At 34.3% G+C, this 16,688-nt stretch overlaps 1 protein-coding gene across 4 annotated transcripts; it reads right to left on the bottom strand.

The window, feature by feature from the left end:
* Positions 1-4,136: 4,136 nt before the first annotated feature.
* Positions 4,137-16,664, bottom strand: ENPP4 (ectonucleotide pyrophosphatase/phosphodiesterase 4). Of its 4 annotated transcripts, XR_007953539.1 has the most exons (5): positions 16,462-16,662; positions 11,225-12,086; positions 9,543-9,710; positions 7,096-7,556; positions 4,137-4,492 (listed from the first exon to the last, which is right to left on the bottom strand). XR_007953539.1 is itself a non-coding variant. In XM_051997086.1 (4 exons), exons 2-4 carry the CDS (start codon positions 12,060-12,062, stop codon positions 7,189-7,191), a joined length of 1,371 nt encoding a protein of 456 aa, XP_051853046.1. In that variant the 5' UTR covers positions 12,063-12,086; positions 16,462-16,664; the 3' UTR covers positions 4,137-7,188. The 4 variants fall into 4 exon arrangements, 3 of the variants coding, with proteins under 3 accessions (XP_051853046.1, XP_051853045.1, XP_051853047.1); XM_051997086.1 differs by having other exon boundaries at positions 4,137-7,553; positions 16,462-16,664; XM_051997085.1 differs by having other exon boundaries at positions 4,137-7,556.
* Positions 16,665-16,688: the final 24 nt, after the last annotated feature.

The raw sequence follows: 16,688 nt of genomic DNA, 5'->3' as shown, positions 1-16,688 counted from the left end.
ACTCCAATCTCTCAGGCAAGCATAGCTTCATTGTCTCTTGTTATAGGATCTCTGCCCTCCAAGGCTGATGACTGGGTGCTTTCCATGCTGCATGCCCAAGGAGAGAATAATACTAGTTATGGAACTGTGAATTAAGACCAGAAACCATAGAAGGCTTTGTGTGAATCACAACTTGGACAAAGGTAACAGCTAAGGACTGGGATGACTAATTTTAATGTGTAAAATGATCTTTGTTCTCATCATACCTCCGAATGTGACAACAGCTACTCCAATTGAAATCCCAAAGTCAATTTTTTTCAGTAATGAAAGTCACCTGCTAATTATTTGATCAAATTAACTGAATAATTTTATTTACGAAGTCTATCCCTTCTGATCTTAAATTTTTTTAAATCAAATGGCTTGCTACTAACTCACTCTATAATTATGTAAAAACTTGTCAAACTACTAAAATAGTTTTAAATGTTTGCTTTTTTCTGAGAATAGACAAATTGTTTTTGTCTTAAGATAAAGTCCAAGAATTATTGAATTTAATAGCTAATAGCACTTTAAGGTTTTCAAAGCATAACCCTGAGAAGTGAAGTGTTGTTATTCCCCTTTTACAGATGAAACTTACGTAAGAGCATATACTTAATAAATATTCATTATATGTCAGGAACTGAAATGATGAACAAAAAAATAGTGTCTGTGCTCAAGGATCTCACATTCCATTAGGAGCAAATACAATACAGCTAGAAAAGCTATAGGGATGAGGGCAAGTGGAGATCAAGATAGAATTCTCTATCATATAGAAAGTGTACACAGTTAAGGCTGACAAAAATAGGTTGGAGTCAACATGAAAATTTTAAGAGCCAAAGAGAGGCATGTGTATTTTTTTTATCCTATAGCAGGGGTGGAGAGTATCCAGCCTGCAAGTAGTATAAGGCCTCTAAAATTATTTGGTCTTGGTGATGTTGAGCTGAAAGCTAGGTACAACCACTTCCCACTGTTTGAGTTTTTTAAGTTGCTAATTTTGTATAGTTCATGAATAATGTTACAAGTATCCAAATGGCCTTTGGAAGAAAAAAAGGTGCTTCACACCTGTCTTATAGACAAATGGAAGCCAGTGACTGGAGCCTCTTCAGAGGAAGTGACAAAGTCACAGCTGCACAAAGGTAGCTTTGTGAAGGACAGACTGAAGGAGGGATACATAAGACAGCGGCTATTCAGTCTATAAAAAGATATTTTTTATCTGATGGAGGACTTAAATCTATGGTGATGGAAAAAGGGGATGAATGTGAGATTATGAATGCAGGATTAGACTTGGCAACAGATTTCATGAAGAGGCAGAAAAAAGTGAGACAGTGAAAGAGTAGTTGATGAGAACTAGAGACACAATCTTTGAATAAAAATAAAGCAAGGAAGAGGGAGTAATGGAAAGATAATTTTATCTCAACAACGTTGAGTTTTTGTCTCCAGCCCCCTTAAAACATAGCAAGCACTTTATGAAATGTTAACATGGCAACCCACAACCAATCCCTTGTCAAATTGAGAAGTTGCTAAATTCTAGCAAAAGTGACTCTCCAATTTTAAGTAAATCAAAACTTGAACTTCTGAATGTTGTGCACTTTTTTGCTCATTTTATACTTGAGTGTGCAGGTTAAGGATAGGTTTTTCTCTCAGTGAAGTGGGGATTATTATAGTCTAAACCAAAGCTTCTTATACTGTGGGTCATGGACCCCATTTGGGGTCATGTAATTGAATGTGGGGCTTGTGAAATTATGAATTATCATCTGTAAATATATATATACATATACATATATATATCTACCTGAGATTATGTAAAAATTTCTCAGGTAAAAAAGGCTTGTGAATGTCTACAGCTAGAACTGAAAAGAGAATCATTGCTAGCAAGACAAAATAACTAAGTGTAAGAGATGACCATTTGTTAAAAGGCAAAGCTGTCATCATAGATCAGGAATAAATTTTAAGTTAGGTAAATGACCTGAGAATTTCACAATCCCAATTCCTAAAATACTTATACAAGTTGTATTTATCTATTAACACCAAAGTGTTATAATTTCTCTTGGATTAGGATCATTCTTTTCCTTCTTAGTGACTAACAAAGTTTGTACAATTATAATCTACTTGTTTTTGAGTTTCAAGACTGGAAGGAAAATCACCTCTACTACTATTCTAGTGAAAAATTAGTTTTTGAACTTTTGTCTAGTTATCTCAGATCAAAAGGAATTTCAAACCATGGAGCAATCATCTAAGAAAAGCTTTTAATAATCTAAAAAAGAAGTGTTAAATAGCTCCAGCAAGTTGCCCAATGATTGTTTAGATAGAAGTTGTCTGAATTTCTTTAGCTTTACTGTTTTCTCATACTAATACACTGAAATATAAAAATCCAAACACTTATTAAATACCTATTTGTGTACACAGCACTAATACTAGGTATTGAAAAAGATACAAAAACACAATACTTGCCCAGATGGGGGAATTGATACATATACAGACACATGAGTAAGAGGTGTTTCAAATGCTGTAGAAGTCTAACAAAAAAAGGTTATTACTAATAGTGGGCAGTAGTGGATCAAGCCACTTAAATGCAATAACATAGTATGCACTGTTTTTTTGTTGACAATAACCCTGAGGCTCTAGAGTAAATTCTTGTTAGATTCCTGAAATTAACAGCAAGTTACATGTAAATAAGCAAGTCAGCAATATAGACATATATATATATATAGAGAGAGAGAGAGAGAGAGAGAAGGTGGGAGAGAGGAAGAGAAAGAAAAGAGAGAGAGAGAGCTCTAGGCATGTGTATATGCTAAATGCTCATTGAATAAAACATTAAAAAATTTAAGGTTATTAAAAAGAGTAACAAAACTGAAGCAAAGAAAAAATAGGCTGGGCCATAATGCATTTTGTAACAAGAACTCACATTAGACAGGAACTGAGAGTCATCCAAGAGGATGGAGTCACTCTCAAGTGAGTTCTCCTGGCTAAAGTGGCTAATTCTCTGGACTGGGGACAGTAGTGCCCTGCAGACCACCGCCTCTTCTTTGAACCTGGGCCTTTTAAGTCAATATCTAGATAAGCAACAATTTTTTTAAAGGGACAGCCAATTGTCATCTATGGGGTCAGGTAAGCTGGCCTTGCAGAAGCAGCAAGGAACCCTTTAAAGAGATGGGGGCATCATGTGCTAGGCGTAGTCACAATCCCCACTTCTACCCCTGACCACTATACCTCTGGATCCCAGTGGAGATAATCTAGCGCAGATTCTGAACCCAAGCCCCTATGAAAAACAATCCCTCCCCAGGATACCCTGCTTGCAGCTCAGCCCCCACGTGATCATTGAGAGAAGTAGCACCTGAAAAGGAGTCCCATCTTCCTAGCCACTCCTGTATCGATCATACAGGCCACTACACCAAGCACCATTAGTGACAAGGTAAGCCATCTAATAGTCCCCCGCATCTCTCAAGACATATTGGTCCTGCTTAGGGTTATCATTCTGGGAAACAACTGCAACTGCTTCAATAGCTACAGCTACTCAAAACTCAGAAAAGATCCCTGCACCCTCCAAAGTCCTATCAATCTGAATCATTCACTATCAAAAAGATAGGATTATGTTAATGGAAATTACATTAGAGATGATGCATTATTATTATATCTGCTTTGGTGATGCACCTAAAGACCACAGGATTTTTCATATGACTTGCAGCCTAAACTTTCTACAAGTGCTACCTCTCATTAGAATGTGAGATCTATTAAAGTAGGGACTGTTTAGTTCTATTTATATCCCAAGCAGGTGGCTCAGAGAAAGCACTTGATCCTTTTTCATTCATTTTAAGGATTTAGAAGCTTATGAAGCATTTTACTTCCACAATGTAGGACCATTTTACAGATAAACAAGTAAGATTTAGTGAAGTTTCACAGGTAGGCACATGGACACACCATATATCACTTAAGAGGCAAAACAAGGACTTGAAATCAGGACTAATCAATTTAACTCCAACATGCTTTTACTCTACCACTGCTATCTCTCAGTAAATCTTACACTTAGAATAAACAGAGTAGAGAATTTGAGGATAATTGTTATTGGTGCGGTGGTTTTTTCCAAAGGCATATGCAAAATTTCTCCATAGAAATCCAATCAATAAAAAGTCAAAATATATTTTATTTAAAACTTAAGGTGCTACATTTTAAAAAACATACTTTTGTCACATTTATTTTATTCACACACAGTATTTTATGAGGGAAAAATGAACAAACATTTTTAGTCACCCTTTTCCCCCTTCAACAACCACCTTTATTAAAAAGGGCAGCATTGTCTTCAGGAACACCGTTCTTCCCTTTTCTTTCCTTTCTCTTGCCCCCCACCCACCCCTTTTCCCTCCTCAGAGCTTACCAGATACTGGCAAAGAGGTCATTCAAAAACCATGAAAATACACTTTCAATTCTCCAGTGCTAAGTAGCTGGGTATTCAAGTTGTTACAACAAGCATATCAGATCACTGCAAGGAATATATAAGAATGGGTTCAATTTATTAGCTGTTCATGAGAATAGCAGAATTGTCCCCATATACTTAAAAAAAAAAAAAAAAAGATACCTTCTATCAGTTTCATTCTAAATTGAAAAAGTAAAACTTTTTATCACCCTCAACTGACAATGATGTTAAGTCTCCAGAATTAAATATTTCATTTTTAAGTAGTATATAAAAAGATATCAGCTTTATGAATCAAATATTTAAAATGCTTACCAAAATATTATAGCAATCTGATAAGGTTAATTTTATTAGATATTTATCCAGTGTACTATAGCAGATTCTAGCTTATTTTCTAGTGGCAAACTAAAAATTTCATATTGTAAATTAACTGAAAGTATAATTTAAAAATAAACTTTTTATAAGTATTATTCTTTTCCTAGGAAGATATATATTATGAAAACGAAAAATAATCCAACTTTGTTGGGATTTGCCAGATAAATACATATTCTTGTTTTAAATATAATTTATTAACAAAAGTTACATTTTTAGAAAGTTGAGATTTTCAAAAAAGAATCATATAAATTTTTTGAAGATTAATAAATTTACTGATTCATTCCATTATAAAGGTCAACTTCTGCTCCAATTACTACAAAATAATTTACATCCATTTTAGCCCCTTGCTCTAAATATAGGCCAATACTCAGATTTTTAAAGTTCTGAAAATATTTCGCAATTATGTTCTCTTTGGGCTTATTTTGTTCTACAAGTAAGTTTCTAATCTGAAATATGTAATATTTACACTAATTTATAAAAATAAACTACTATCTTTTTATATTAGCTATTTTCTGGCCCCATAATCAGGGGAAAAATCAGATACAAATATTTGTCAAAAAGACAAAACAATCCCAAAACGACCTATTCATGTGCTCTCAATAGTCAATACTTCCTTACCTACATAAACATTAGTCACATTTAAATTATTTCTGCAGACTTGGTTTGGGAATCTTCTCTAGAGGTCAACTGATCTTATTAGTCAAAGAATTTTGCTGCCAAAGTGGGGTCAAAGTTGACTACCCAGGTTGGCTTAATCAATTTGATAATCTACAAGAGCACTGTTATCCCATCACCATAAATAATCAAAAGTTGATTTATTTAGGAAACAAAATATTTTGTGAAGTTCAATCTTCTAATAGTGCCGTTTACAAGTTCAGCTATTCAACATTTCACACCACTGACTTTTTAAAAATCACAACTTCTATTACACACTTGTCTCAGGTATTCCTCTTGATTACAGAGACATTTTCCACTAAATGGTTGCAATGTGTCCATTCCTTTTAATAATATTACATTTTCAGTTAGCATTAGGAAGTGCTACCCCTGGATAGAAAGAACTCTTTTCACAAAAAATCTTTGGTTTTAAGCCAGTCAAAACATGAGAAACAATGTTTCTGTAACACAAATAAGAACTGAAAAAAAGTCAACAAAATCATTTGGAATACTGAGCATCATCACAGTGTAAATAATTTTTATTCTTCAAAGATGACACATTCTTGGTGACTCAACTTCACTGAGTCATCAAGAATATATAAAGGGAAGAGAGAACTTCTTAAATCTAAAATTCATGTTTGATAATAACAAAACATTAGATGTTAAAATAAATAACATGAGTTAACAATAGTAACCAAAACCAGTGATTTAAAAAAATAAGCATAGTTTTAATTCATGAGTTACAAAGATAGGATGAGCTAAATTTCAATGCAAAAATAAAATCTTCCTAAATGGTTAATGCCTACAAATGTATTTAAAATTTACTCAAAGACCTAATGTTAAAGTTAGGTTGTCTAGTTCTCTCTTCAAAAAAAAAAAAAAGGGGGGGGGGGGGGAAGAGGAGGAGGAAGCCCAAGTGTTATATGGACACTAAGTACATTGCAACTCATGCAGAAAAGGCATTCATAAAATTAATACATATCGGTCATACTTCTTCCTGCATTTCCAATCAGGTACAATTTTTCAAGAAGTATGTATAAAACCCTATCAGATTAGAGTAATAAAATAAGAAACATTTTTCAAAATTGGTGTCAAACACACATTGGCTAGCAAAAATTTAACGCAAACTTTCCTAAAAATCATTACTTCTTAAATTGGATCTCTGCTTTCCTATTTTTTAACTCTACATCAAGGACAGAAATTCATCACAAATATAAATACGTGTGTGTGTATATATATATATAGATATATAGATATGTGTGTGTGTATATATATATTACTTAAGGGCAAGGGTCTTATTAAAGGCTAATACAAAAATATAGAAACTTTTTTCTCCCTGATACATAAATGTGCAAGAACTGCATGAAAATTTTGTTTCATTTACAAATATAAAAACTCACTAGAGACAGATAATTGCTAAGTTTTTGGTATTTGGAGGTGCAATTGTTGCAAAAATAAAAAGTGGCAAAAATAATTCTGCACAACAGACTTTTCTAGTTAGCAAAAGATCACTTTTTGGCTTGTCTAGTGAACTTATCTATTGTCAGTCAGAATAGTTTATATTTGCTAACACACCGAAAGATGTATAAAAACAACTGTTAACATGTTTGGTCTAATTCCTTTGTAATTCTTTCAAAGGGTACCTTTTGCTGATATACCATCCAGCATAATTCTCTTATATTTGATGACTAACTCAAATGACTGCATCAAGACACAAAGTCAAAATTTTTCACAGGCTATCCAATCAAAGGATCATCATCATCTTCTTCTTGTAGTTGAAGTCGAGAAAATGGCCGAGGAACAGTCAGTTTGTTTTTCATGATAATGATGAGGCAGGTCAGAGTAGTTAACACCAGAAGGGCACCAATCACTATTCCGATAGCTTCTGGGAGATTTATGCACCACTGATCAGCTAATAAACACTTAGTGTTACTAAAGGTTCCATTGTTTGGATGTGGTTTTAATCCCAAGATGTGACACATCATAGGATAAATATCTACAATGTTAATTGTGTTGTGCTTGTAGCCTTTGTGAAAGGCAGGGCCATGAGCAGCCAGGAATGGATGCATGCTTGGCAAAGCATTATCATAACCATGGTCACCTACTGGAGAAAAAAAAAAAACAAAAAACTTGTTAGTAAACAAATTAATTTGCTTAGCACCCAAAAAGAAAAACCCCAAACTCAAAAATGTTTCCAAAACAAGCACAGTAGACATTTATGTGACTGTGACTTCTGATTAATAAAATTATTTCAGGCAGAGATATAAAAATCTAGGTTTCTGCATTATGGCTGAGCCAGCGCTTTCTCTATTCCACCTGAACCTTATTCAAAGCCCACCATGCTCAAAATTAAACTACATTTCCCTGCCACATTCTTTTGAGTCTTCAGATTTCCTTCTATCTGCTACCACTTATCCTCACAATTTTCTAAAACATATATTGGAAGCAACAAGGGGAACAATATAAATGAGTAAGAGCATAATGGGGAATTCACAAGTATGAGAAAGCAGAAATGATTAAGTGAGGTTAATAAGGCGATAATAACAGACTAAGGATTGCAATTAGTGGTTCCCTGTCTCACTGTGAATTATAAATTAACAAATTCAGACTGTCAATAAATATTGTAAGAATAATGGTTTCATGATCAGTAATGATTTCATGATCAGAAGTCCTTTGATTGGCAAATTCTGTGCAACTCCCCAACTCCAAACTTTCTAAATTTCAGAAATATACAATGAAAATTTATTAAAAAAAAAAAAACCCTTTGGAGACATGAAGCTATGGCATATGAATAATCAATAACTACTAAAAGTATAATATCCTAAGGTATGCTGTAATACTCTGATTAAAAGAAAATATTAGTCTAACTAAAATTTTGTATTTTAGGTATTAATAACATTACATTAGCTCATAATATGGCAACAAATCCTTTAGGGTAGTATAATTTTCACAAATAATATGATTATGTTGGTTAGTATAAAAGGCACCTACTATAACTAAAAGTAACTTAAATTTACTTTTAACATTTAAGTGATCACTGATCTAATATGTTCCCAGGATCAAACTTCATTAAACCACATTAGTTTTAGCACAATTTTCATTGTTCCACATCTACCAACTATAGAGTACTAATAAGCTTTAAGACTCTTCGTGGCATTTAGCTCTTCCTGAAATTTTGTGATAAACAGAGTTATTTTCTTAGCATAGTAATAACATTTTTAGTGTAAATAATGACATTAATCTGAATTTTGGAGTGGGGTCCCATATATAAAGAATTTTTCCATGTTTTCAGGTGACCTTCATGTAATAGTAACTACTTTTGATAGAAATGTAAATTTTTTAGGTTTAGCAGCATCTTCTTTCACTGGAGAGGTGGTACTCTAAGAATATGGATGCCTACATATACCATTCAAAGAAGGCTGACCTAACAATGGATTATTTTTTTCTTTTTTACAAGATTATATCCAGAAATGACAGGGATGTGTTAAAAAAATAATAATAAAATAAAGGCATCAAAAATTTAAATAAAATAGGGAGGGACAGACCTAGGGAAGAAGTGTACTTTCATTTTTTAAACAAGATTGCACTAATCATAACATGATGATGTTCAAAATGTGAATTATATGTCATTTAAATAACAATTTTTGTAGCATGTAGTAACACAATGATCATCAAGCCTACTTAAGTCCACAGGATACTTGGGTCTATACTAAGTGGCTTCAAAATGACACTGTCTTCAAATTCACATGTCTTGTTTTTTAATAGTCCGATTGCTTCCCTTACTGAAAAGCTATCAGTTATTTCTTGCTGCTTTTGTGTCCTATTTCTAATGTGCTGTTTCTAATCTGTTATAATTAAACTTGTTAGAATTGTGTACATCATTAAAATCTCATTTCATATATATTGACACTATTAAGGGAGATTTAGAGCTAGAAGGGATCTCAGAAATGAGGTAATTAAAAATTATAATTAAAAATCAGATGACAAAATTCTACAGATTTTAAATGCGAGAAATGTTTCAGATAAAAAACAAAAGCATTTTTGATAATGTGATCTGCTCCCTCCCCAAGCCAGCCAAAAAAACACTTACATTTAAATGATTCATTAAGCACAATTGTCCAACCCTCATCAGCAACCAAAAGAACTGGCTGAATTCGTTCATTGTGCTGATAATGAAATCTTCCAGGAATATCATCCTTAAGATAGGCTTTCATGTGAGAACTGCAATGTTCTAGCTTTTTAAAAACATAGGTTTGATCTGGGAGAAAAAAGAAATAGATGAACAATCAAGTCAATGAATATACTAAAAGGAAAAACATAATAAGGATGAAAGAAATTTTGTGTACTTATATTCCTAATACTTCTCTGAAACTATTAATAATGATCCAATTAGTTTCTTTGTGGATTTTTTGGAGATTTTCTAAGCAAACCATCTGCAATAGGGACAATTTTTACTCCTTTCTTCCAATATTTATACCTTTAATTGCTCCTACTTACTGCTACTGTTAGTATTCCTAAAACCATGTCAACTTTTAGTGGCATTTTTGCATTACCTCTGCATATAATAGAAAAGTTTTTAATAGTTCTTCATTGAAAGAAATACTAACTATTGGTTTTAGAGACATACTTTTTATTAAATTAATAAAAATGTCCCTCCATTACTACAATTTTTAGTATTTAGTACTACAGTTAGTCAAAGTGGGATTTTTAAAAACATCTATTGCTGTTTTTAAAGTGACTATGCTATATACTTCCTATGTTGAAAACTGCGGCTATATGGCAGAATGCTAATCTGATCATAATGAATAATTATATATGCATATATATATATATATAAATGTTTATGTGTGCATATATATAAATGAATATACATATATACATATAATATGCCTTTTGGCTAGGATTTTATTTAAAATTTTTATGTCAATATTCACTGGTGATATGCCTCTTAGTTTAGGTATTAGACTCATATTTGGCTCAAAAAATGGAGTTTGGTAGAACACTTGAATTACTGATAATTTTTGTAGTAAAGACCTTTCAATATTTGCCATAATTCATTTGTACACTTAAAATTTTTCTCTTTTCTCTAATATTTCAGTTGTGCTTTGTTTAATTTCTGAACTGTGTTAAAATGACTATTTCTTGTTTGTGAATATTCCAACTAGAATTTATATAAGCTACTTTTTTTTTACTCTTTCCTACTAGCAGAGTTCCTGTTACTGAATATTTTTCTAACTACAATCACCACCAAAGTCATCTAATATTCCTTAAGAGACAAGTAATAATAATTATAATTATGTGATTATGTTAGAATACCTTAATTATATAATCAATGCTCTTTTACTAACACTATGAATAATCTGTAGCAATTTAAAAAAATGCTTGCCCAACACATTAGCTTCTGCCAACTTACATGGCAAACTAATTTTAAAATCACTAAAAAAGGAAATCTAATTGTAGTAAACATAGAACAAAAGTAAAGATATATTCCAAAGCTAAAATAAATGGCTTTTAAATTATCTATGTTCTGTCTCTACTTAAATGATAAAGAAAAATAAGGCATAATTATATAATTAAATCACTAACCTTGAAGATATATATTCAGTTACTTAAAATATGCAAGCCAGCATTTTTATATTTTTACTTTTAAGAGTATAGATCTGTCTAAATTAAAGACAGATTTGTTGAAAACTGAAACAGTAACTTTTTATACTCTTTCCCTCCCCCCCAATATAATAACAGCAGTTCCCTGTCTAAAAAAAATATACATACTTTCTTTAGGCAGTATTGCAGCAACTGGGGTTGTATCTATTATAGTGTAGTTTGAGCGATCAATGCAGGCATCCAATTTTATCATTTTATCCTTAGAACACTGAGTCATCCCATGATCACTTGTAATGATCACATTAAGGCTTTCCCACAATCCCAATGTCTTGAGTTTATGGATAAGGTGACCAATGTGATTGTCGACTTCTTTCAATACAGTACTCATGTGCTCTTTATCTTCAGGTCCATATTTGTGTCCACTTGCATCTGGTTCTTCCCAATAGAGTGTTGCAAAGGTAACCAAAGGATCTGAGCTGTTCAGCCATTTAGTAATATTGCCTAATCTCTCATCAAATGTTACTGAAGGACTATAATTCATAAAATAGAAAGGAGTTATATTGTGGATAGCCACATCAGTACCAGGCCACATAGCAGCTGCACTTGTTCTGTTTTCCTCAAGTTCATTGGTTACCCAAATGGGAGTTGCTTCATTCCACCAAAAAGGATCTTTGTCTTTAGATTCTGAAAAATTTTTGTGTGTGTCTTTATCATACATTGAGTTAGCCACAATGCCATGGTTTTCTTCATACAGGCCTGTCACTATGCTGTAGTGATTTGGAAAAGTTTTTGTGATAAAAACGTTCTTAACATGCTCCACCAAGACACCTTCTTCGATAAAACTACGAAGATGAGGAAGTTCATACTTCTTTAGATAGTCAGCTCTGAAGCCATCAAAGGATACCAAGAGTAATCTGGGCATCAAATAATATGTAGAATTTCCTCTGCAGCTAGTTATAATTCCAGAAAATAGAAGTGTCAATACTAACTTCATTGTGGACATCATTCCAAAAGGTAAAAGCAAATCTTCCTAAAAATATAAAAGTATTTAGTTCAGCAGTAATAACTGATTTTTAAGGTAAAAATTAGAGATCACATTTTTATTAAGTGAAGTGAATTTAACAATAATAAAATTGGAAACAAAAATATTACTGTGCTTAATTACTTGAACATTTCCACTCATTTTCTACCTCCACTTCTAAAGAAGGGAAAAATATCTACCTCTCTTCCTTCCCCACAAATTATAATATTTTCCTGGTTGCCTCGGTTATCTACTGCTATTAGCAGGAGCTATTCTGAAGGCTTGATTAAAATTATATGATATAGTATAAATGATCTAATGCCGAGAAAATAAAAATATTTTAACTGCTCTTAATTTTCTGAGTGCCCATGTATTTTTTTGGGTAGGGGGAGGATAGAATTCTTTCCTCAAATGACTCTGTCATCTGTATTCCACTTCATTCATGTAAGACACACCTCATAAACTAAGCAAAGTAGAAGTAAATGAATAAATATTGTACAAAAGAATTTTCTTCATTCAATACTTTTTCATAAACCTACTCCTTAATTTGCTGACTACATTTTGCCCCAGGTAAAATATGAAGGGAAGTAACACTATTGTGTTTGGGCACAATAACTTAAAAAAAAAAATCTGATCTAATATTTTCCACATCATCTTCCTCCCCTCCAACTAGTACTATATCTCAGCCTCTTAACTCTCCCATCACTATCAATGACACATTTATCATTCCTCTCCTTCAGGCTCACTACAGAATTAACTTTACTCCTTTTTCTTTTATCTCTATATTGTAGGCAGTTATTAACTTGTCTGTTCTTCCTCTTAGGACCCGACTCTTCTTTCCATTTCTTTCCATTTTGAGCTTAGTTCCACTTATCTCAAAAAGAAATTGCTTAAATAACATCCTAATTAGTTTTTTTGCAAGTCTTTGTACTCCTGCCCATCAAATACAGCCTCCTAAAATAATTTCTCAAACACTGTATTCATGATACATTTATAGATCATAGATTTTGAATAGAAAGAGACCTTAGAGACTAATTCAACCTTCTCATTTTACACATAGACAGACTTAAAAAGAGATTAAAATGACTTTCCCAGGATCATACAGCTAGTTAGATGGGAGCTTTGAACCTAGGTCTTGTTTCACAAACTTTCGATGCCTTTTGTAAAAAATCTAATATTCTCTAGCCTAGCATTTAAAGGCACATTAACAATCATCTTCATCATTACAACTACCTCACATACAGCACTTTATAGTTTCCTTAGAACATTGTGAAGTATTGAATACATCAATTATTCTTCCTTTTACAAATGGAAAAAAAAAAAAAAACTGAGGTTCTAATAAGTTGTCTGTGATAACACAGCTAACTCAAGCATATGAAGCAAGATTCAAAATGAATGTCCTGGCTCCCAGTTCAACACTCACTCCACTCTCCCATGGTCCCTTCTCTTCATCAGTTGCAGCCTATTACTGTCTCTAAATGTTACTATTCCCCTCCCTCTAAGTGCTCTGCCCAGTTCAGATTCCGTATTATTAAGTACATCTCTGTTTTTTTCTTTCTGCTATTCCTCAAAGGTGAAATCCCCTGGCTCCTGACAGCAGATGCTCATCTCTAGCCACTTCTTTAAGCTACTCTCTAGTACTGCTATGCTCCTCCCTCATCTATCCCATATCATAAATGTATGTGCATTATATATAATTTTAAAATAATTTTAAATGGCATATTTCTCTAAATATCCTAATAGAGATTAAATAGTTTCAGGGCAGAGGGCTCTATTTTCTACTTAACTTACAGCACCAGGTATAATGCTAAATACTCAGGTGTTTAATAAAAGCTACTGAATGAATCAGTAAGCTCTGCATCCTGGAGAAACTAACTTGAAATTTTGAAGAAAAGCACAAGTTCTTTTCTATGAAGATCCTTCAGTCTTAGAAGATCTCACACACACACACACACACACACACACACACACACACTCCATTAAGACTACCTGTTCTTTGTGATAAAAATATCAACAAAAAAACAAAGATAACAAAAAGTTCAAAATACCTCAAAAAATGCCCTATCACACACTAACAATTTTTAATAACTAAAGAAGGTAAAGTACATAAAATATTAACACAACACATACATGTCACAGAAAAGTTCCTCAATATAAATTATTTAAGCTACCAAAAGTATATGGAATGGAGAGGGAACATGGATTCAAATGACCAGGATTTAAAGATAAGTAACACAGGCAAAAATCTGGCTCTCAGTACCTTAAGTAAAGAATGGTGTAGGACAAGAAAGGGTGGTAGCCAGTTGCTCAGTGGATAGATCACTGAACCTGGAATTTAAAAAACAAAACAAAACAAAACCCCTGAGTTCAAAATCCAACCTCAGGTACTTTTTCTAGCCATGTGATGCTGACCAAGTCACTAAAATTCTGATTCTTTAAAAAACTGAATTCACTGGAAAAGGAAATGACAAACCACTCTAGTACCTTTGTCAAGAAAACATTAATGGAGTCATGAAGGGTCTGGTATAATTGAACAACAAAATGACAAGGTAGGAAGTTTTTAACTATGAATCAATTAACTTGTTTTAAAAAATACTTTGATAAATATATTTCATTATAGTTTTCCTTGTAATCCTATGTATTTTTTAATGTATTTAAAAACATTCTGAAGGGGTTCAAGAGTTTTGCCAGGCTAACAAAAGGGGTCCATAACAAAGATTTTAAAACTCTTTTGTTAGTGCAATATTAAAAAACTGATCCCCCGAATGAAAAAAACTGTCAAAAAATTATTGAAAAGCATTAGAAAGCAGTGTAACATTTTCATGCTGGTGTATAATCTGGCTGCATTTTAGTGACTAACTTTCTTCTGAAGTACTGCCACCTTCTGGCAAATCCACTATACTTGTACATAGGTAATAATGAGCACTAAAAATGTAAAAAATTAAATAATAATTAATAATTAAGTAATCAATATTATGGAGCAACACTGCAATTAAGCACAGAATATTTGGATTAGCATTTACATTAATTTTTAACATTTTAATCATCTCAAAGAAAATACAATGCCAAAACAAAACTACCATTGCCACTGGTTTAAAGCATATTAATTTTTAAGTGACTAAAAACTATTTGAAAGGATACGTTTATTTGATCTATGTATTTATATTAGGGGCAGCTAGGTGCACAAAGTGGTTAGGGTGCTAGGCCTGAATTCAGGGTCTCATCTTCCTGAGTTCAAATCCAATCCAGCCTCAGAGAAGTTCTAGCTGTGTGATTCTGGACAAGTCACTTAACTTTGCCTCAAGTTTCTCATCTGTAAAAAGAGCTGGAGAAGGAAATGGCAGACCACTCCACTATCTTTGCCAAGGAAATACCAAGTGGGGACATGCAGAGTCAGACACAAGTAAAAAAAACTGATAAGTAAATTTATACTATTGGAAGAAATCTGAAATCTGAGCCCCTCTAGACCTCATGACAATATTTAAAGCTAGTAAGAAATTCAGGCCTACCTAGTCTACCCTCCTTTCATTTTATGAGGAATAAATTTAGGTTCAAAGCAGCTAAATGGCTTCCCCAAGGTCCATTGATCCTCTTGTTAAATTCAACTCAAGCTTTTATTAATAACCTATTATACGTCTAGGCCCCAGAAATAACAGCTGCCCTGGCTTGTGAGTCATTTGCTTTATGCTATTTTCATGTAATTGTGTAGGCATCACACGTTTCAATTTAAAACATTTTTAGGGTTCCAAGCTAGACCAAATAAACCCATCTGATTATCCTACTTCTGCCTACTCCACCCATTTTGTACCACCATCCTCCGAGAACTTAACTCTTCCCTTATTGCCCAATAGATGTAACCTTTCCACATACCAAAGCCCCACAAGGCACCAGCCACCAGGGCCCAACTCCTACTCCAGACGAGCACCTTTGCTCCCTAGAAGCCCCATCCCCCCACCCCTTCCGTCCCGCGTCCTCCTTTTCTTCCTCATTTCCACTTTCTGCAGCAGTTCTCTCCCTCTTCCAAGTGTCCTCCCTCTCCTAAATCCCTTCCCCTTCCTCCAGCCCTCTTCCCTCAGCCCCTCCTCTTTTCTCAGTCCCCCTCCCCGTCAGTCCAGCTCCCCTCCCCTCAACCCCCCTGTCCGAGTCTACCTCCTGCCCTTGCAGCTTCTCCTCCCCACCCTTTCCCGTTCCCCGCTCCTAGTCTCCAGGACTTCTCCTTTACGCTGGATAGTGCTAAGAGGATCTGCTTCCCCCACTTTCCAATGCACTGACCATGACAAGGGGTAAAGGGAAGGATAGGGGACACATAGCTCCTTCCTCCCCTTTGCCCCGCCCTGCCTCCTCAGGAAAGGAAACTCCAACTGGCGGGGTTGCGAGGACTCACCCGCGGCCGCCGCCTGCGCCTCCGTCGCTGCCCTGGAGCGCGGAACCTCGGAATGCCTGACCCCCCGCCGGGAGGTGCCCTGGAAGGCAGGGTGTATATGGTGTTTGGGGTGGTGGCGGTCCCCCCACGGCGCCTGCGCAGCGGTAGCGGGCGTCCGGGTCGCGGTTCTAACCGCCCGGAGCAGCCGCCGCCAGGCGCGGAAGGGGGGGGGGTGTTGTCGGGAGCTG

Source organism: Antechinus flavipes, chromosome 4 (assembly GCF_016432865.1).
Source record: "Antechinus flavipes isolate AdamAnt ecotype Samford, QLD, Australia chromosome 4, AdamAnt_v2, whole genome shotgun sequence".
Classification (NCBI taxonomy): Eukaryota; Metazoa; Chordata; class Mammalia; order Dasyuromorphia; family Dasyuridae; genus Antechinus; species Antechinus flavipes.
The sequence above is the reverse complement of the archived record's forward strand: the minus strand, read 5'-3'. Positions and strand labels throughout refer to the sequence as shown.

Coding starts and splice junctions, on each gene's coding strand:
- ENPP4 (XM_051997085.1), bottom strand. CDS start 12,062: ATGATGTCCACAATGAAGTTAGTATTGACACTTCTATTTTCTGGAATT. Junction 9,711..11,224: donor TGCAATACTGCCTAAAGAAA/GTATGTATATTT, acceptor TTTTTCTCCCAG/ATCAAACCTATGTTTTTAAA. Junction 7,557..9,542: donor GCTTAATGAATCATTTAAAT/GTAAGTGTTTTT, acceptor TTTTTTCTCCAG/TAGGTGACCATGGTTATGAT.